This window comes from Triturus cristatus, chromosome 7 (genome assembly GCF_964204655.1).
Source record: "Triturus cristatus chromosome 7, aTriCri1.1, whole genome shotgun sequence".
NCBI classification, from domain to species: Eukaryota; Metazoa; Chordata; class Amphibia; order Caudata; family Salamandridae; genus Triturus; species Triturus cristatus.
In genome coordinates, this window is record NC_140590.1 from 581,796,737 (window position 1) to 581,819,686 (window position 22,950).

Below are 22,950 nucleotides of genomic sequence, written 5' to 3' on the forward strand. Positions count from 1 at the left end.
CGAGCCTGCGGTCTCCGGGCCGCGGTGCCTTCGAATCTTGCAGTCCTTTGAGCAAGCATCCGGTCTCCGGCTGAACCCCGGGAAGTCGGTACTGGTCCCACTACACTTATCCAGGGACTGCTATGATTGGCAGTCCACCATTCCGCTCCGGCATCACTCGGTCAAATATCTGGGGATCTGGGTCACCCTTCTTCCTGAGCTGAGCTGGTCTCTCAATGTAGCTCCATTGGTAAAGAGGGCTAAGGAGTGTCTCCAAAAATGGAAGACGCTTCCCCCTGAATCCCCTGGGGAGGGTCGCTCTGTTCAAAATGATGATCCTCCCAGATTCCTCTACGTCCTTCAAAACACCCCTTTCTGCTTCCCCAGAACCTGGTTCAGGGAGCTGGACAGCCTCATTACTAAGTTCCTTTGGAGTGGGGGGCGAGCGCGTTTAGCCCTGACCACCTGCCGGATCCCCTCCTTTGATGGGGGTATGGGGATGACACATCTGTACCTCTACTATTTGGCAACGCGCCTTCTAATCATCCACGATTGGTTTACTGGGGGCAGGGCCGATCTGGCATATCTGCTCGAGTTGAGTGAACTGGGCCTCCCCAAAATTCAATCCATGATGTACTGGGGACCCATTCCGTCTCAGTTTCCCGACGCGACGCGTTCCGTTTTGCTGGCCTGGCGGGCGGCCCTACGCCACACTCGCTGGACACGTAGGCTGACCCAGTGCACACCCCTCTGGCAGGGAACCTGGCTCGCGAGGTTAGTGGGCTGCGGGGGTTTAACTCATGGGACCTTATCGGAGTCTCGCAGCTTTGGGATGTCTGGTCCAATGGCCATCTGAGTTCGTTTCGGGAGCTCCAGACCCGCTACTCCCTTCACCCATCCCAATTCTATAAATACCTGCAGCTGCGGCACGCCCTCCGCATGCATCTTCCTAAGGAGACCAGCCTTTCGGAGTACAGCCCTCCCGTTGGGTGACTTGGGCAGAGGGGGCATCTCCCGCATCTATCGCACTCTCGTCAATAATACTACCACTTCGTTGGACAGGTTGCGGGATCAATGGGTGGAGTGGGTGGCCCCTCTTGACGAGGCTGATTGGCGTGACGCCCTTATGGCCCTGAATACGATCACAGCGTCGCCAAGCTTAGGTTGATCCAACTCTACTATCTGCACGCCGCCTATCTCACGCCCTCGCGCGGGACTGTGCCCAAATGCGTCCTGTGCAAGGTGTGGCTACGCGCCAGCTGATTTCTTCCATATGGTCTGGTCGTGCCCTCGCCTGTCGCGCTTCTGGGGATCCATAGAGGTGGAGCTCACGGAGGTATTGGGCTGGACGGTTCCCCACGACCTGCGTCATTCCTTACTGGGGATCACGGACGGTCTGGATGGGACCAGGAACGGCCATGATTGTACCTAAGCGTGATATTGCGGCGGCGTGGAAATGCCCTGAACCACCCGACCCGGGGAGATGGTGTGGGGGGTGGACTGGTGCACGACCCAAGAAAAAACCCTGTATGTCACAAAAGGATGTCCCAGGAAATATCTTAGGGTGTGGGGTAATGGTTGGGTACCATGGAATGAATGCTACACTTTGTCTCCACTTCTGTGCTGGTGTACGCCCGACTGGGCAGGTAATTGTGGGATGTCATACTCCTGTAAATGTTCATGATTTATTGTGCTCCGTGCTGTTGCTGATCTTCTTTCTTTGTTTTGTACGAAAACTTGCTCAAAATAATAAAAACTTGTTTATCAAAAAAAACCTTTATGAAAATGTTGGAGTAAGGTGCAGGACCATTCATTAGTATCTTGTAAATCTTCGTATGTATCTATTACTCCATTCTTTTTTGGGACATGTCTTTCTGCTACTTCTGATTGCTCTAGATGCGTAATGGGTTTTTAAGTGCATGACATTTCTCCGCCAAGACATTTTGTAGTGGGTTAGCAACTATATATAGCTAGGTTTTCTCTCAGTTGACCTAGAGTTACTACTTCTTATATAACGTAGTCTTATTTCTAATTGGAAAGTAATGCTTATTTAAAGGTCAATTCTGTTTCTGAGAGGTGGAAAGCAACATGCAAGAGTGGGGAGTGGCGGAAGAGTGGCGTTTACGTGCAGTGCGAACGGACAAGAATGCAGAGCGCGATCTAGAAGGCTGGGGGCACATGCTAGAAGAACTGCGGGCACCAGGAGACCACGACACAAGGGTAGGGGGCACAACACAGCAATCTATCCACACACCAGATCCGTCACACTTGTTGCCTGCTGACACACTTGGCTCCCCTGCACAATGCTGAACCATGCTAGATAGCAGCAAGCATTGTTCCCCTTGCCCTTTGATGGATAGTCCTAGAACACTGTGTCCGCACTGCCTTGCTCCCAATGATCCCTAATAAGCTGTACATGGGATGGGTTCCGTCACTAGCTGCCACCGGGATGCACCTGTTTTTGGTCTGTTTTGTTCAAAATATCATCGCTGCTTGAAGAATGTAATGCACAATTTATCTGCGAATCGGCCCTATGGGCGAATGTGTAACAACTTTCGATGATGCAGTACGATGATGTTTATGCAGAGTTGTAATAAAAACAAGTATAAATAAAAAAAATCTGTTTGTAGAACTAGCACTGTGTACGAAGAGATTTGTAAATTTAAACAGAAATTATTTTTAGGCCTCCGCTAGATAGCGCATATGCGGTCTCGAAGAAACGTGTTGTCAGGCCGCCCAACTCCTAGTATTGGTAGACTTAAGCTTTGATGCCATTCGTTATGGCATGCAGACATCATGCCCTCTTCTGTTTGCCTCTCCCATAATCATGGACCAAGTATGTCTCCTTACACTGCTACCGGTCTGCGGAGCTATTTTTTTCTGTTTTCAAGCACTCCATAAGAGTACTTGTGTTGTCAGGCCGTCTCCCTTGTACACATGCCACTAAAATGCATGTGCATATACATAAACTTATATATTTCTTAAAGTTGTTAAAAGACGGACAGCATTTTTTTCTTTTTGCACAATCTGATGGCATTGGAGCCCTTGCACCTTCATCTGTCTTACGATTGCGTGAACTCAAGCCAATGGCATTGGAGCGTTTTAAGTGCTCACCAGTTCCAGTACATGGCACATTCATTTTTGTTGCTAATCCTGCTTCAATTATCTCCCCATCCCCTCCAGCTTCCCTGCTTGACCTGTCCCCCACTACCTCCCTAATCGCTTTTATTTTGTTGCACTATCCGATGGTATTGAAGCGCTTGTTCTGTCCTCCATAGTGCTAGCACTAGCTAATGGTATTGGAGCACTTTCAGTGCTCACTAGTTACGTTGCACAATGATAGAGTCATTGAAGCGTAAATGATTTGCCCAGAATTACAAATTGTTCAGCCAACCTAGAGATTCGAACCTGGATCCCCTGTCGGCAGCTCTGCCCATTACGCCACATCCTCACTTCTCTTTAGAGCTCCTCAACTGTTTCTCACGATCACTTCCGCATTTGTTCAGCAAGACCCTGTCAACACCGAACAAGCATTGGCAAAGCCAATAGATCACGGCAGTGCCTGAGCTATTGGCCTTCTCAATGTGAATGTCTTTTAGCCATGTTGTCTAGCAGCACTTCTGCTGTTCAGCATGAAGAAAATCAGGGAAACAAGTGCTACGAAGAGGCTAGTGCAGGCCACGTCATAGGGCCTTTTTGTGTTAGGAGGGGCAGGACAATAAACTCAACAAGAGACACTGTGTTGGCTCAACATCCTGTGATTCTGGGCTTTCAGTAACTTTCAGCCATGCTAAATAGCAGATGTGCCGCTAGACAACATGGCTAAAAGACATTCACATTGACAAGGACAATAGTTTGGGCATTGCTGAGACCTATTGGCTCTGCCAGTGCTTGTTTTTAATGTCAGTAACGCATATTCCTACGCAAATAACTATGTTGTAAATATAAGTAGGTTGACGTTAAAAGTACAGATTTTCTCTAGTAGGTTGAGCATTGTTATTTCTTATGTAACATTATATTAGCCATAGAGGTTTTATAATACACAAGCATTGAATCGTATTAGTTTGCACTGTATTTTTCTAAACATGGTTTCAATAAAAGCACCATTTTAGCTCATTTTAAAAAAACAGTATTTGTGTTTCAGAATTTTATTGAATTTGAAGATTCCCAAGAACAAGAAAAAAAAGATTTGCAAAGCAGAGTGGAAACTTTAGAATCGCAAACACGACAGCTTGAAATGAAATCCAAAAATTATGCAGATCAGAGTAAGTTTTTAACTATTTGTTACTTCACTTTAGAATGTCCTTGGACACCCAAATTACATAATTTCTTGTGCTTTAGATTGTGCCCTGTTGCACTACACCTTAATATATTACCTTTGTGTCTAATTGGGTTGTGGTCTGTTGTCTGCCTCTTTCAGCAATTTTATGTTCAATATTCATTTGCAGTGCAACTGCAAAGCTTCATTATGCATGCTACAAATTTAAGATGGAATCATGTACACTTGTCTCCATATCTAGACTAAACATTGCACGGAAGTAGATCATGGCATCCAATTTATTATTCCAAGGCTTCGGTGTCCTTTCTGTTTATTTTTATAGATTCCCGTTCACATATCTAGGTATCAAGGTTAAACTCTGTTTTGTATTTGTATTTATTGACATGAGAAGCATTTCAACCTACATACCAACATAGCAGTACACAACATGTTGTCAGAAAGTTGATACATTGTTGATGAGTAGATACCTCTAGAGAATATCACATATTTCATATGTTTAGTGGTAAATATAAAGTTTTATGACTGCATGGGATTGTTAGTTAGCCCTGGGTTGAGAGGAGGTGCGGGGGTTCAGAAAACTGTCAACTTACAAGACTGTTGAGTCTTAAATGGTGGGTTTTGATACTATGCATGACTGCTGAAAGGAACGGGGCAGCCTGAAGTTGCCTGTAGATTACATGCAATAGAAGAAGCTTAGGAAGTGTGAATAATGTGAACACGGATGGAAACATAGACTGGTTTGTTACTGGTCAAGAGACTGTGCCGGGTTGAATGCAGTTAGGGAGCAAGCGGAGGCTTAGGATGTGAGTAATTGAGAAAGACACCGGGTGCAGTAAGATTTTCATAAATAATATTCAGGAGTGGGTATAGCAGACTACAAACCTGCTTAGTGTTGGAGTGATTTATTCTTATTATGGTCATGCTGGTCATCCAGATTGTATATGAGGAAATTGGCATTCTCCAAGGGGAAATGTGGATGCTTTTTTAATGTTTAATAGTTCGGTGTGACAGATGTGTGATGGAGGTGACGAAATTCTCTATCAATATACTATAACTAAGAAACACAAGTGTTTCTGAGGCAGAAATGCAATGAGACCCATATACATTATGGAATGTAGGAGGCAGGGAAGGAGAGGATCTCCGTTTTTAAAGAGCTCAAAGTGCAATCGAGAAAGGATGCCCGTTAACAGTTTTGCTTTGAACATGGAGAGTGAAAGAATGAAACAAGAAGTCGATCTGTGTGTCATCAGCCTACAGGTAATATGAAGTGGAATAGGTAATGTCTCTAAGGAAGGGTTGTGTAGAAGACAGGGATGTGAGAATCCAGGACTCAGCTTTTGCGAATTAAATCCACGAAGGGTTGTAGAGCAGTGAAATGAGCACCAGGAGAAGATTGCGTGGTTGGCAGGATACAGTGAGAACTCTTGGTCTTTCACACTCACTCAAGCATGCTTGTTGCCGAATAGAGTAGAATGTCCTAAGGCGTAGGAGCTGCAGTTTGTCAGCAGTAGCTCTTTCTCATGGTTTCCATAGCTGCCGGCAGTATGCTTACTAGTCCAGTGTCGCATAAGCTTGTGAGAAAGATGTAGAAATATCTTTGAGCTCTAAAACTAAACCTATTTTAAAGAGAAGGGAAACATTGCAAACATTACAGATACTTAGGTCCTAACTTCAATGCAGCAAAATGATTGACTTTGTCCTGTGGAACTGTAGAAGACTGACTTTCACATCTCTGTTTTAATTGATCATCGTAGGAATTCTGTGCTACCATTCAAAATTCGCTTGAGTATCCAAACCCATGTACATGTTGCGTTTGGGTTGAAGTAGAGGAATTTACAATCAGAGACGTTTTAAGGCATGGGCATAGTGGGCAATTGCCCTGGGTCCCCGTCTTCCAAGGGGCCTCCTGAGAAAATGAACTTTCTCTATTTAACCCCTGTCTATTCTATTTATCAGTCTAAACCACTCTCCCTCTCTGCCTAACTCTGACTCTGTTCTGTACCCTGTGTCTATTGACATACTTTATATCTTTCTGCAGTAATTCCCAGCTTGTTAACTTGGTGACAATGCCACACAGTTTACGGTATTTGTCCTTGAGTGCAGTCAAAGGTCAAGAAGGGTATATGAACCGGTCTGTGGTGTAATAAAACGATATAGAGTGGAGGTTACTCTGTATTTTGATGAACCACATTAGGGAGTTATATTTTATACTGTGAAAGACCAGAAATAATTAAATAATCTAGCAACGTGATGTCTTGTAGTGGAATTCCAAACTGTTTATCATGAACAAATAACCATCGTAAAGACATGGTTGTATCAGTTGGTGTAGAATGCATTGAGGCGCGTGCTGGATTGCATACATTAATCGGACAATTTGTAGGTGTAATATATTTGAAGAGAAGGCATTCGCTGCCTTTGTTGCAAATAACTAGGCCATTTCAGCAGATGCATGATCACCAGCATTTGAAAGGGGTACAAGTACAGTCATAACCAACACCGGGTAAAAGTTTCCAATTGCTTTGAAAAGAAAAATAAGCCACATGGGTGTTTAACACCTGGAATCTATAGCAAAAGGTATATTCCTGGAAAAGTGCGAATCATCCTCTGTTGGATGAGGAATGGGGGAACGAGGATATAGGCTTGGGTATCCCATGGACATCAATTAGGAGTCACTAGGGGTCGCAACTGCGAACCCTGGAGTGCCTCCGGCGACCACTGGAACTACCTTTCGCGACCGCCTGGCCTCAAAGGTAGCAAAGACAGTGCAAGGAACAACAAGCATTGAAAATGCAACAGGTCTCGCCTTTGATTAAGTTAAAGCCATTTGCTTTGCTATACAATATCATTAGCAAAGCAAATGGTTTCAACTTAATCAAAGGCGAGACCTATTGCATTTTCAATGCTTGTTGAAGGACTGTCACCGAGGGCAGTGATGAAAAAATCCTGAAAGACAGAGATAAAGAGACCGGAAGTGTAGGGTGGTGGAAGAAAGAGGCATGATGTAGATCAAGACAGCCATGGTATTTGGCAACTCCGGCATTTGGCAGCAGCAGCGGTCCGCTAATAAGAAGAACTTTGCGTCCTAGCAGTTAATATTATTTTAAGTCTGCACTGCTGCAGGTCATGCCTTGTGCAAACTGAACTGTACAACTTCATCAATGTTGTGATTGGTGAGTGTAGTTATTAATGATGTCATTTGTAATGTCACTTGTGAGGTAATGAGGAATGCACTGGGAGGTGTGTATAGTTCTGCAGCTAATTGTAATTGGTGAATTACAGAGACTTTCAATTTGATAACATAGATTGGTATTTGAATATAGTCTCAAACCATAATGCCCCTTAACAAAAGTTTTGTTTGATGGATAGATAAACATAGATTGGCACGGAATGAGTGTGAGGATGGATAGACGGATGAGGTCACATACAGAGACTGACGGACGGCAGACCACCATGTAAACACAGACCTAAATACACACCTAGTTAAGATATTCCAGCCCGGGCTCTGGGTGTCGTTGCAGCACCAGGATGAATTGAATATTTTCCACTGGAAGCGTCTGGACCACAAACATTGTTGCCCCCGTGCGGAACGGTTGGTATGCGCACACTTGTCTCTTTTATTTCTGTTATGCGTGTTGGCGCGCGGGACTCTAGTGCTTGCAGACACTCGCCTCTGAAAATTGTCAAGGTGTCAGCGAGCGCCGGGCAGCTCTCAGCGGATTCCACGAGAGATTAACATGAAGTCATTGCTCGCCTGTTGCAGAGGACGAGCCAGGGGCCGGGCACAGAGCGTGATCAGTCTGAGTCTAAGCCTTTTTCCAGCACCCCCTCTGTTGACACACAGGAGAAGGAAATTTTTTTTTTTTCTTCTAGGATCACAGCATGCTGGGTAAACTGGCAAGTCACGATAACAGACAGTTCATGTTTTCGAAAGGAGAACACGAAGAACGGGAAAGTGAAATCGCGCCATGCGTGCGTTGTGCTCCGCGAGCCGTACACGTGCACATCGCCTGTCCAGGCGTGTGCACATTTCCTGTGCCCCTTCGCAAGCTAAATCGAACGCGATGCACATCTCTTGTCCTTGTGCTAGTGATGCCAGCCGTGCACGTGCCATGTCCTGTCCCCCTTCGCCCACCAAACCGACAAGAATAGGTCTCGCCAAGGCATGCAGCGCATGCGCTGCGCCGCTAGGCGAGACCTAAAAACTAAACTGGACTCACAGAGTTTTGTTTACTTTCTGTCGCCTGCAGGGAATGTAACCATATAAAGCACATTCAGTAAAAAAAACATGCTGCCATATCAAACCATTTGTAACATGGTGACTCCTTTGGGAGGTGCCCCGAAGTATACTTTTCAACGTAAACATGAAGGCATGACAATAAAAAAAAAAAGTAACAAACCCGGAAAAGGTATCTCCGTTTCTCTAGCTGCCCCTGGAGGGAAAGGGAAATATGGAAGAGGCGATAGTGAGAGAGCGCGTACCAGGGAAATCTGAAAGAATGGAAGAGAGAAAGAGTGCACTACAAAGAAATAAGTAAGTATGTGTGTGTGCATGTTTAGGAAAGAGAAATAATACAGAGCTGGGAGAGATGGAAAAAAGTTGTGAGAGAGATATGCCTGATAGGTGAGAGGGGTAGTGAAACAGATGTCCCACCCTTCCAAGACCTCTGCAACCGACTCAACACCTTTTTTCACCTCAAGATTAAGATGATCTACAACAACTTCGCCAACCAAGACCTCTGCACCGCCCCAGCTCACACCCCGAACGACACCACCCAACAGACCCTGCTCACTTGGAACCCGCTTACGATAGAAGACACCTTAAAGACCATGAAGATCATCCAGTCTGGAGCACCCTCAGACCCCTGCCCACTCCACATCTTCCACAGAGCCGCCATCGCACCTAAGCTACGCTAGACGTTCAACTGCTCCCTCAAAACTGCCACATTCCCCGACGGCTGGAAGCACGCCCAAGTCAACCTCCTACTGAAGAAACCCTCTGCAGATCTGACGGACCTCAAGGACTTCAGGCCCATCTCCCTGCTTCCATTTGCAGCCAAATTCATTGAAAAGGGCATCAACACCCAGCTAGTAAACTTCATCGAAACCAACAACGTCCTGGACATATCCCAATCCGGATTCCGCAGCAACCAAATCACAGAGACCACCCTACTCACCACCACCGATGACATCCGCTCCCACCTCGACCAGGGCCAAACGGCAACTCTCACCCTCCTGGACTTCCAAGCTGCCTTCAACACCGTCTCCCACCGCACACTAGCCACCAGACTACACAACGCCAGCATTCTCAAAAATTTCCTTGACTGGATATGCTCATTTCTTAAAGGCAGAACTCGGCGAGTCAGACTCCCGCCCTTCTTCTCGGAACCAACAGAGACGAGATGTGGAGTGCCCCAGTTATTCTTCCTCAGCCCCACCCTCTTCAACATCTACATGGCCTCCTTCGCAACCATCGTCAGAAACTACGGGCTCAACATTGTCTCCTATGCCGATGACACTCAACTCATTCTCTCTCTCACCAAAGAACCCAACATCACCAGTCCCAACTTCCAGGAAGTGATGAAGGCCGTCGCCACCTGAATAAAGAGCTGCCTGAAACTCAACTCTGAGAAAACAGAAGTCCTCATTCTTGGCTCCACACCATCCGCCTGGGATGACACCTGGTGGCCCCTGCCCTCGGAAAAGCCCCCACCCTGACGGACCACGCCCAAAACCTCGGCATCATACTAGACTCAGCGCTCATGATGAACCGCCAGACCAATGCTGTATCCTTGGCCTGCTTCAACACCCTCTGCATATTTCGAAAAACATTCAGATGGATCCCACCCGAATCCAGAAAAACGGTCACGCACACCCTCAACAGTAGCAGACTGGACCATGGCAACGCTCTCTACGCCGGAATCAACAAGAAACTACTTCTCAAGCTACAGACCGTCCAGAACGCCGCAGCCAGACTAGTCCTAGACATCCCCTGCCACCACCACATCACCCAACACCTCCGCGATCTACACTGGCTCCCCATCGAAAGAAGAATAAACATTCAAGCTCCTCACTCACGCTTTCAAGGCCCTCCAAAACATCGGACCAGCATACCTAAACAACCGCCTCTCCTTCCCGCACCCAAGGGATGCCTCCGATCAGCTGACTGCTCTCAGGCCACCATCCCACGCATCTTTAAGACCAGAACAGGAGGAAAGTCCTTCTCCTACCTCGCAGCCAAGGCCTGGAACGACTTTCATCTCCGGCAAACCCCCACACTTCTTCAGTTCAGGAAAGACCTCAAGACCTGGCTCTTCGGATGACCCCCGCACTCAACGGAGCCAACCCTGCGCCTTAAGACCCTCGCGGGTGATTAGTTTCTCTATACAAACCCCTTATTAATTGAAACAGACATGCAGGAAGGAGACCGGAAAATGAAAGGAGAAAACAAGTAAGAGGATAAGACAGGTGAGAATTGAAGGCAACCAGTGAGATAGGTGTGATTAAAAAAAGCAGGCTGGTGAGAGACCGCTAAGAGTGAGAGAGGGCGACAATAGAGTGAAAGAGACCTATGGTAAAGAGTTTGATAGGATAGACAGGTGGATGATCATAAACTGATGAGAGAGAGGTGGAAACATTTTAGAGACATGCCATAAAGAGGTAGAGAGGTAAGAGACAGCTGAAATATAAACAAAGCGAGCTAGACAGGGGAGAGACATAGGGTATAAAGAGAAACATACAGGTTATACATAGACAGCTGAGAAAGTGAAGTGAGGAGGAAGGACAGCTAACAGATAAAGAGAACATACAGAAAGAGGTGAGAGTAAAAAGAAAGAGGTAGGTGAGAGAGCAGAGATAACATGTCAGATGATAAAGAGACAGAACGTTGGGAAGGAAATGGCTAATGGGAGAGACAGGTGAAAAAAGGATAGATGCTAGAGGTAGACAGGTGAAACAGAGTCATTATATAGAAAAGGGACAGTATACAGATGACAATCTGGAGAATCCGGAGAAAAGATGGCAGTGAAGAGGAAGAGAGGGCCGGTGAGAGAGGCGCTATGAGAGATGAAGCAAGAGAGAGGACAATTACAAAACAATAAAAGAGAGATGTGAAGCATTGCAGAGAAATATGCAATATAGATATTTGACAAGGGAGAGAAAGCGAGATTTGAAATAAGAGAAGGGGAGAGATAAAAGAGAGAGACGGGGAGGGAAACCGTCATTTTTTCTAGCAAATAAATATGGAAAAGTATGATGGTCATACAGCCCTCTAACATGATGATGGATATTAGAGCAATAGTGATGAAGCATTCAATATTTGTGCTTGGAAAATGTCAACTTTTTAATTTTATTAAAAAATAGACACTGCACTTATTTCATGGTTGTGAATTTTAGTAACCTCACTTTCTAGATAGCATCCGGTCAAAGGTCAAATGTCAGTTCCTCTGTAATTGGGGTCAAAGGTTGTGTGATGTTACTTCCGCTAAGTCTGGTATTTTGGTGAATTGATGTCCATCGGATAACTGCAATACAAGCTTCTGGTCTTCAAAATGTGAACAGTCTGATAAACAGCTAGTAGTAAATCTGAAAACACTACTCACTTGTAAAAATGGAAAAAACAAATCGCTAATGTACATGGGGGTGGGTATAGGTCTGGGTTAGATCACATTAGGTATTTAAGGATTATGGCCCGTGGCTGAAATCCTAGGAAGTACATTGATGGTAAAGCACCCTGAGAAGGAAGCAAAGCATGGAGTGGATTCTTAGGAAAGGGGCATGAGTTCTCAATTATGGGGAAACTCGTGAGCTCATCCTCTGTCACTTTCCTTCCCTGAAGGAGCATGCAAAATTGGCCACACTTTTTGCAGCAGTAAATGCCAACAGAATAAATGCAAGGGCACATAAACTTAGAATTTTCTTCTCAGCAGGTCTGCATGCACACTTTAAAATAATAAATACTCCATTTATTATTTTAAAGTGTATAAATGAAATGCACGAAACTCCACAGCTGTGTTATAACTGTCTTATCAGAATAGATTTTCTTTAAAGTTTCGTGTATTTCAAAATCTCAACATATGACTGTCTTTTAGTTCAAACCTAGACTCCCATTGCGGGAAAGAGGTTTGCTTCTCTTCTGTACCATGAAACTGTAAAATTAACAACACTTAAGTTTCAGACTTATCACCCTCTCTAACCCGCCCCAGCTATAATTCATAAAGAAACCCAAAGCTTGCCCATCCAATATGTGTATGTATGTACTAAATTTATAGAGTAAAGCTCGCTGCAAAGCAATGGAGTGCTGTACATGTCAACAATTTTACTTCACAGTGGATGCAAGTAGGGGTGAGAAGCAAGCGTGTGTAAAGTGGTGCTTGCTAGGCCAAGAGAGGCTTGAGGGATATGCTTAAGTGGGCACCGCAGTGTGGGGCAATGAAGCAATGAGGTGTTGATTAAAATTTTTGGGGAACTGGGTAAGTTATGCTTCCTGTCTAATTTGACCTGAGGTAACCCGCTTGCCACTGCATTGACTGTATTTATTAGGAGCTCACTCACTGTATAAGTCCCTTAGAGGTACTCTTAAGTACAGTCTAAATTGGTCTGCTTTGATTTTTTACCGAGTACTGGAAGACTGTGAGTGAGGAGTTCTGTTGTCTTTCCTGAGATTTAAGATTGAATTTAGGCAGTAAAAGCGCCATTCCTTATTACACAGACTACAGATTAGAAAACAGGGATGTAGCCTTGATGCGTCGTACCTCGGTAAGTTAATACTTTTGCCTTGGTCAGTAAGAATAGCAATTACAAAGCAATCATTGTAATGATCTAAGAGTGTCAGAAAGTTGCTGTCCTTTTTTTTTCCCCCCAAAGGTTAGCTTCACCCTAATGTATGCGCCTAGAGCTCATCGGAGCTCATAAAGAATGTATTGTTGAAGCCTGCTATAAACAGCATGGCAATAGCATAGCCAGAAAATTATGGAAGCGCTGACAACTACATGGCAAGTTTTGGGGACAGAAGTGGCAAAATAGGTTTATGTGCCCACCCGGAAATATGAGTTCCCATCTGACCTACTTACCTGGGGCAGAAGTGGCTTATCAAAATGCAGGATAAATACAGAGATTTCTAACTTTCTCTGCCAGCTGCACCTCGGAGCCAAAAAGGTTTGAAGTGGTATTGAGTAAAGTGAAAGGCAGCTCTTACTAAGCACAATCACCTCTCTTTTAGACCTGTTTAATTAGCAAGCATTGACAGCCATCTAAACCCCAGTCTCTGGTAGAAGATGTTATTCGACATTTTTTTAAATCGATCTTTTTTATTTCTTTTTATCACTGAACAAATAACAAACTGACAATCCCCTCCCCACCCCCATTCCATGATTGTCCACCAAGGGAACCATAAAAACTCACCTAACCATTTAGACATATGGTTACGTGTGCTTTTTAAATCGTTTTTCTTTTCTTTTTCTTTTCAGTAGTGGCACAGTAATCCATGTCCTGAAACCATTCTCTTTAGTGAGGGGGCCATCGTCCATCCACTGCCTTGCTATGTCTCTTTTTTCAGTAGTAAACCAGTTACCACCAAGCTACTGGCCACAGGGGAACCTTCCTCCTTCCTTCACTAATGCCCAGGATGGTGTGTTTTGGATCTGTAACAAATTGGGTTATTAGTAAAGGGAGGTTGTAGTGTAGTTCCTATTTCCCTTATAGGCTCTGCGCATTGGAATAATATACACTATCGTTTTTGCATAGGACTAAGGTCAGTATGCTCCTATCGAGTACATTAAACTAGAAACTTCTCGAATGAACAATAAGGGATTAGTTTCTGACAATCGCATGAACATGACAACTTTGTTTCCCTTAGGATCGGAACGCGTCTCAGAATCGTGGAAACAATAGATAACAGTTTCACTCAGTCAATCGTGCATGGTAAGTTTCTCCAGAGTTACACAGAAATAGAAAGATGGGTGTTTCAATAAAAGGGTTTATTGCACAGTCTTGTTTCTCGTGTAAGAGATATGAGCTGTTAAAATTATTAGACAGTAAGCAAGATATAATATGCACAGCATAAGCAGTAAGAAGAAATAATACTGCAATAGCATTGCCTTTTAGCTATGACATATAATTATATATACATACATCAATAACGCGGGCTAATAAGTGAATACACGTCTGATGCTTCTAAAATAGTCCTACACCGGTGTACCTAACCTAAGTGTAGTGCGAGGTAAAAGTAGGTGCTGTTTTCTATAGTATGGTATATACTAAGTTTAGTATGCCAAGAGTCCCTCTAGGTTCTAGTCGGCTCCATACCTTTAGAATGAGCGAGGTGGGAATCTATCCGGGTCTCAAACGCTAACACCCCGCGAAGGGAGTCCGAACACTGGAAGCTGGATTCTCTGCGAGCAGGAATGACAGCATCTAGTCAGTGCGGCAGGCCGGGATATGGTCTCTTCCGAACTTGCCGTGGCAAACCATGCAGTCAAGTCGTGCTGAGTCATGCCGTGGTTTGCCAGGGTAAGGGAAGGCATATTTATACCTGGAAGGTGCTTAGGAATGCTAGCATTGAAGTAAAGTCGGGCAGAGTAAGACATCATGGATGAACCCCTAAGGAATAGTAGTTCATGCATAATAGATGAGTTCTTGGAGAAATCAATAATCCAAGCTAGGGAAAGTCCCGTTCGGTTTAAGGGTCTGGTTTCTAAGAACTCGTTGTGTCGTGGGATGGATGGATGTAGGTGACCATGCCTGTATTTGGTTAGCATGGCTAATGCCTAAATAAGGACTGGGATTCTATGCCTAAATTAGGGCAATGCTAATTGTGCCTATATAAGGACATGATTCAGGGAAACCTATATACGGGTATCTAAATCGAAACACAACAAGGTGACTACCCATCTTAAGTAATAAACCTAATCCTTGTCAGGGTGAACAACTAAAGTCACAAGATAAACCTGAGCTCAACCCCAGGGTAGCTATGGCACTGAGCAGACCGGCTTAATTTGGAGTAATGTGTAAAGCAGGGAACCGTGTCAACTGATCACGGTAGACCAGGACTTCAGCCCGATTTGAGGTGATAGAGCATGGATCGGAAACAGAAACCAAATTCATCCCAGCTGGAGGTTTTACTTTGGGACTTCGGCCTCAAAAATAAAAGTGAAAAATACCAGTACAAGGGTTCTAGGATCTCCGAGACAGCACTTGGGTTATTAGGACTAACTTCAGCAGATGCCAAAAGTAGGGCCTACGGCTGGGCCAGTTGGAAGTGGTCAGCTTGGCAATTGTAAGAAAGACCCCTTGCAGCTTGCTGTAACCCTTTAGCTTGAACAAGTGAGCCCTATGACACTCTGAGTTCACGTCTTTGTCCTGGATACAACAGAGAACGGGTCCATTCCTTTAGGGCTCTTCTCAGGTCACTGACAGCTGGCTCAGTCTCCTTCTGATCTTCCTTCAATCCAGGAGTGTTCTGAGGAGAGCACTGGGGAGGCCACATTTATGCTTGCCAACAGCTTGCAGGTGGGGGTGATTCCTTGCTCCTCCCTACCCAGTGGGGAAAATGTTCCTAGGGGGTTACCCTACCCGCTATTGCTTTGCAGTATTTTCAGGAGGGTGGAATTTAATAAAATATCTACTTGTCCATGGGGCAGGTTGCTTCATAAATCTATTAGAATGCCCTTTTGAGTCCGTGCAAACCTACTAACTTGCATGTTTTAAGGGTTTTCAACAACTCTTCTCTAATCTGTTCCCATACTGAGAAATGTTGGCAATTTACTCCTGACAATGACAGACGTAAACCTTCTTCCAGAGTTGGGGAAAAAAGTGGTTGGGGAGGAAAGTGAACTTGCAAACACTCAGATTTTCGCATGAGCAAATCTACACATGCATATTTTCTCATGCTAAAATGCAGTTCACAAATATTTTCTATGAGTACTATTTCTTGACCTACTTCTGTAAATTCTTGGGAATTCACGAAAGCCGTATAGCTGCACCTAATGCAAGGACATATACCATGGTTGCACTTTTGAGACTTTCTTTAATAATTGGGCCCTTCATTTGGTCTGGCGTTGACCGTGACCTTTTGAGTTTATTAGAATTGTCTGTCTCTCTCTCTCTCTCTCTCTCTATCGTCTGTCTTGACTGTGAGTGACAGCATTCTGCTCTTTAACAATGAGCCTATTGGCTAACAAAGTAGTTTTGTTCTGTGCCATTAACTGTGGCAGTGTGTGCTTTTTGAGACCAAAAACAACTTTTCCAATTAGGTTTTTCAAAAACCATGCCAAAACAAGTCACACATTGACAAAACTAAAAAGCTGACTGCCAATTTCCGACCTACTGGCGTTGCCAACGCTTGTTTATTTTTGTTTCCCATAATCTTATTGAAACTGGTTACACTGATTTTCTATTATGAATATTTTGGGGAAATACTAGCATGCATCAACAAGCTGCTAAATGATACAAATTTATTTTTTCCTACATTTTTTTATGAACATTTTATTTTGAAAGCAAAGAATGATCAATCATGCTTTCAAGCTTCTGTAAATATTTGCATTAAATCAGAGAGCAATCTGGGAGCATTATACATCGCCTCATATTGCTAAACTTTGAAAACGTGTGTACACATTTTTATACTGGAACCACTGTCAGTAGCGCAGTCAGAGCTTACAATATTTACTTTGAGCACTCACTCTAATAATAAAGGCTTTCAATTAATGAACCGTAAATGCAAGTTTGAGCAGCATTAATATATGGACAAAAGTATTACCTTATTACCTTATCTGCAGACAGTGCCCTTCTCTGATCCATAATGTGGTACTGCAGACTGGAAGCCAAAGGGTTTGAGCTGCAGGGGGTTGGGCCTACTTGTCCCAAGGACAAAAAAAAAAAATGAAAACTTGTTGCCCTTGACCCCAAACAATATGTCCTGGGTTTCGGGCTATAGGAACTCCTCATCCCTGAGTATTTTGTATGTGCTCTACTGCAAGCAACCCCACAATGCCCAACTCTGCCTAAATCCAAGATGGTGAAACCCTTCTTTCCTTATGCAGAGCCTGTGTGCCCACCCCAGAAAAATGGACATGGTAATACATAACTCCTCTTCTGTGGTCACTTCAAATAAGTTCTGAGGGCATCTCATTCATCACTGGGATTGTTGCCTACCTGACTGGGGGAACAAAAGTAGGGGCCTGTCTAGGTGTCATCGGTGACAGTGGGGGAACATTTAAAGTAAATTAAATTCCTGGGCACTACTCAAATGGTCATTCTGCTAGAGGAACAGAAAACCCCTCCTGATACCCCGGCCTTCGTCTTTGCTGTTTGAGAAGTTTTCACACCTCATTCAGGGCATGAGCACTCAGAGCGGCAGCTGGAGGCTCATTCAAATTACCGTCCAGAGGCTTTAGGCAGGGAAAAGGTAGCTTGCTAAAAATACCTTTTCTGGTCGATGCTTCTAGACAGCATAGGTTTGCTAAAGACTTATTGAGGACGTTCTGAAAGCTTCTCGCGGAATGTATTCCATCCATTGCTTACCATTGGTTTGTGTTTTGTATCTCACGGTTGCTTTCTTTTTGTTGGCTTCATTTGTTTTAAGCTTAACAGCTTGAGTTGATGCCACCTCTGTTGTGGAATATAAGTTGTTACTGTATTCTTCCACAAATGCTTGCTCCTATTTTGTCACGTTTGCTGTGCCGTTCGAAGACGGAGTCAAATGTCAGGCTCTGTTTTCTTGGTGTTTACTTTTTTCTTTGACTTCGAAGTGAGAGGATTTATCTGACAATCTGTGGGTGTGAAAGGAAACACTTTTTTTCTAGCATACAACAATATTTAAATGCCTGTAAATGAACTGTATAGCTACTTCAGAATATATCAGAATTGTGTGCTAGAAACAAATATTTTAATAAGCGTCCTCTGCTTGCTGTTCTCTGTGTGTTGTTTTCTCTTGGAGATGGGTGACGTCAGGTGTGGAGGTAAGCAGTTTGTCTCCCGTTGAGGAGACCTATGGTTCTACCTCAGTCTAGTGGTCTGCAACATTACGCAAATTCTATTGAAGAAGGAACACCTAGACTCTAACACCATCTATCTTTGCAGATGGCATGGAGTTTTGCATGTGAGGAAGACTGATTGATGCCCTAAGGGGGTGTCTCTATCCTGGATCCTCCAAATGGATTCGTCTGGGCTCCAGTTGCTTGCTTTGTGTACAATCAATCTTGCCTTGATTGGGGCTTCTCTGCCCTTCACCATGATGTCTGGCTAGTATATTGTTGCTCAAACTGACTTTCTCATTATTTTTTGTTTTTTCTTGGTGCCACCCACTATCTCTCACATAGTGTTGGGCCAAGTTGCCTTGCCAGGTCTATAGTGGGAGCCAAGCCTCATGGTGTCTGTCAGAATGAACTCTCCTGGAGCGCACCCCTTTCTCAGCATCTCCTGTTGTCTCAGTGCTTCTGTGTAGCGCTGCCTCCCTCTCTCGCAGCATTCCTTCCAAAAGGGCTTTAGCCAAAACTGATTCAAAATGGTCACTCTACTCTTGGGGCACTACCCGGCCTGGGGGATACCAAGCAATTAGCATCAGTCCAGCTGCTTAAATGTGTTCGGGCCAACTGTTCCTGTTAGGCGTGGGAAGGGGGATTCCTCTCACCAATCTCCGAATCGCTCCTCCAGAGCAACCATCAGCAGGTCTTCCGGACTCTGCCTCACTATTCTGCTGCCTGCAATTGTTTTGTGCTCTTGCTGCTTGTAATTGTGATTTGCCTCATTTATGTAAGTCAGTCAGCCTAAGTTCAGCATTATTTGTTTATTTACTTTAACTCCTCATTTCTTCTACCGCGCTGCTGCCTTAAGTTGTCTTCTGTAAGTTAGGTTCAGTTCAGCCATATCTGTTTATTTACTTTGCCTTTTCATTTCCTGTACCGTGCTACTGCCTGCAATTGAATTTCTGTCTTCTGTATATTAGTTCTAATTCAGCCTTACTTTGTTTGAAGTAATGGAGGCTTTCATTCCTGTACCGCTTTCGGGAGCCAGCACGTTGCACAGTTCGCTCCTTTCATGCCCGTTCGCCACTCCCACCACTCAGAACCCGCCCCCTCTCAGGATCTACTTAATGGGTGCTGCTGTGCGGCTGCGCCACGTGTGCGCAAAAGGCAAGTCTGTCTGCGCTCATCAGCGTCTGGACCACACCCAGCGCCAGGAACACTAGTCCTCCAGCCACACAGAGATACTCCACCGAAGAACTTTGAGCCATGGACCCCAGGCAGCTTAACAACAACTTATGCCTTGTATTTCTGCGATCAATGGTAGGTCCTTTCATCTGCTGCCACTGTCTCTTCACCTGTGACTCAGCATTGCCTGCCCCCATGGAAACTCTCTCCACACCCACCTCACCGACCACCATCGAGCCTCTTCCCTGCCTCCTGCTCATCACCCAATAGCTCTGCAAACACGCCACCGTAATCTGGGACATCATCACCACCCTCACCCTGAAGCTGTCTTCATTACAGAGACATGGCCCAATCCCACCGCCACCCCAAACACTTCCACTGCAATGCCCAGTGGTTACAAGATGATACACAGTGTCCGCACCAACAAACACAGACACGGCATCACCATCATCTGCTGCCCCACTACCGAAGACGGCACCACACCAGTCATGGAGTACCTTAACTTCCCACCCCAAACCAGCAGCAGAAAGACAATTAGAGGCACCCTCGTATACAGACCCTGGTCCCTTGCCCCGGCTTCTGCACTGCCATTTCCAAATTCATTGTCCTACTTGCCATCGACTCTAAACACTACATCTTCCTCAATGACCTCAACTTCCACCTCAACGACCTTGAAGGCACCAACATCACCAACCTCCTGTAAAGGCTGAGCAACATCGGGCTGAGCCAATTGGTCACCGACCCTACTCCCAGCGCAGTGCACTCACTTGAACCAATCTTCTTGGCCAGTGACAGTCAAGTACAACCATGCGACCGAACTCACCTGGACAAACCACATTATTGTTCACTTTACCATCGCAGGAGCACCATGCACCACCACCACCACCACCATGTTCCCCTGACCCTCCCACTACAGCTGCAACAAAGGTACAGAGACCCAATAGACAAGACTCCCTCAACACCACCAAGCCCGATCCTGCAACCACCATTGAGTAGGCCGTCTAGAATCTCTCCGCCTGGATCACCAAATGCCCTGACAGTCGCTCCCATCAAACCTTTCAAGACCAGTAGATCCACAACACAAGCCAAATGGTACACACAAACTCAGGTTCACGAAACACAACTGCAAACGACTGAAGAGACAATGGCACACCACCAAAAGCCCCACAGAACCAGCCACCTTCAAGTCAGCCCTAGACTACTACCATCAGCGCCTAAAAGACATGGAAAAAATGAACCCTTGCGAAACGCATCGGAGCCTCTTCCAACCACAGCAAGGAACTCTTCAGCATCATAAGAGTTCTCCTGCCCATCTGCCACCGAGAACACAATTCCCCCTTCCTAGAAACTCTGCAACACCCTAGTGGACTACTTCCACAACAAGATCCACCATCTACACCAACTTTGAATACCAGCCCACTGACCTCTACAGCTTCCCCATGCTGAATGACGTCATCCACAGCCCTCCACTTTCGGCATGGGAACAGCTCACCACATAGAGCACCACAGCCATCATAAACTCCATCCACTTCGGAGCACACATGAACTGCTGCTCCTACCACTTCTTCAAACAGTGGAGCAAGGAAATAAGCCGCAAACTCGCCTCCATCCTCGACACATCCATCACCACAGCCACATTTCCTGATCAATGGAAACACACAAGAGGTCAGACCCCTGTACTCTAGAAACTCTCTGCCGACGCCAGCGAACTTAGGAACTACCGCCCCATCTCTCTTCTCCGTTTCCCCATCAAAGTTGTTGAGAACCAACAACTCGCCGAACACCTGGAGAACAACAACCTGCTTGATACCTCGCAGACCAACTTCTATGCCAACCACAGCACTGAGACTGCCCTGATCACTGCCACAGACGATATCAGAACCCTCCTCGACCGAGGGGACACTGGCTCTTATCCTGCTCGACCTCTTGACACCATATCCCACCACTCCCTCAGTAAGCGACTTCGCCACATCGGGAGAATCTGCCTACCTCCCTTCACATCGGAACCCAAGAACATTATCAGTGGCGTCCCGCATGGTTCATCCCTTAGATCCACCCTGTTCAACAACTACCTGACACCCCTGGCCGACGTAGTCTGCACCCATGCCCTCAAAATCATCTCCTCTGCAGATGTCACACAGCTCATCCTCTTGCTCTCACAAGACCCTGCCACCACCAGGACCAACTTTCACAACTGCATGACAAGCATCGCCGACTGGATGAGGACCAACTGCCTGAAGTTCATCACGGACAAGACTGAAGTGCTGATCTTTGTAAACAACACCTCCCCGTGGAAATACTCCGGGTGACTTGCCAAACTCAAAGCCACACCAACCTACGACCGCGTGGGCATAGTCCTGGTCAGCAAACTCACCATGAAATGCCAGATCAGCGCAGTCTCCTTCCTCTGCTTCCACACCCTGCGCATGCTTCAAAGAATCTTCAGATGGCTCCCCATCGACCCAGTAAAACCTTCACCCAAGCCCTAGTCACCAGCCAGCACGACTATGGCAATTCCCTCAACAAAGGAATCCCCTCCCAGCTCCTAAAGAGGCTCTAGCCGATTTTAGAAATCAGCGACCAAACTCATCCTTAGCCTCCCCCAAACTGACTTACATCATCACCCAACTCGAGAACGTCCACTGGCTCTCCGTACATAAAAGATGCCAATTCAAGATGCTGATAAACAAGACCCTCTATGACCAGGGACCAGCATACATCAACCACCCCCTGAACTTCCACCAACCCTCCAGACACCTGTGCTCTTCCTCCCTCGCTCCCATTCTCCACATCCGCCGAAGCTACAGCAGAGATGCTTCTTCTCCTACCTCACCGCCAAGTCCTGGAATAATCTTCCCCTCCGACTTATACCAACACTCTCTGTCACGGAATTCAGAAAGGGACTCAAGACCTGGCTTTTCGACTAATGGCAGCAGGATCATAGTGCCTGGATACCGTCATGGGTGATAAGCTGCGCTCTTCAAATCCTGATTTGATTGATTCAAGGAGGTCGGATCTCCCCTATGCCCCTTCTGTTCCAGGCCACCTGCAGTATGGCTAAAATGAGCATCGAGGTTAGCCCCTGCCACACAGCCAGTCTCCACTTTCACAGCCCAGTGGCAGCACTGGGGAGCAGGTTCGAAACTGATTTGCATATAGCTGGGTCCAAATTGGAATGGCATGGTGAGGAAAAAAAACACAATGGATTTCGGCCCAGATCTCTGTACTGGGAGTGAATGTTTGACAATGTTCTTCATTCTGCCCATCTGTTTGTGTTGCTATAGTCTCTCCAAGTGGGCACTGTCTGCTCAGACGTGGGTCTTGTGCTCACTATACCATTTTTGTTTTTGTTTTTTTGTTTATTAAATCACCATATGTAGACCATAGCAAATGTTAGAATCATAATTAGGCTTTCCTGTTTTCAGTTTCTATTTTTGGTAAATTCTGGTGGGGTTTTTTCAGTTTTTTCAATACCTTAAAAAACAGTGGTTATCAGTGGTTACACATTTTCGCGCCATTAAAAACAACAGAAACAGTGTTTTTCAGGTG

At 45.4% G+C, this 22,950-nt stretch overlaps 1 protein-coding gene across 2 annotated transcripts in view; it reads left to right on the forward strand.

The window, feature by feature from the left end:
• Positions 1–22,950, forward strand: part of SPAG9 (sperm associated antigen 9) — a 1,633,747-nt gene that overhangs the window by 32,278 nt on the left and 1,578,519 nt on the right. For both annotated transcript variants that reach the window (XM_085617154.1, XM_085617155.1), the window contains exon 2: positions 4,124–4,244. In XM_085617154.1, coding sequence (XP_085473280.1) covers positions 4,124–4,244 — 121 coding nt within the window. The remainder of the gene's footprint in view (positions 1–4,123; positions 4,245–22,950) is intronic.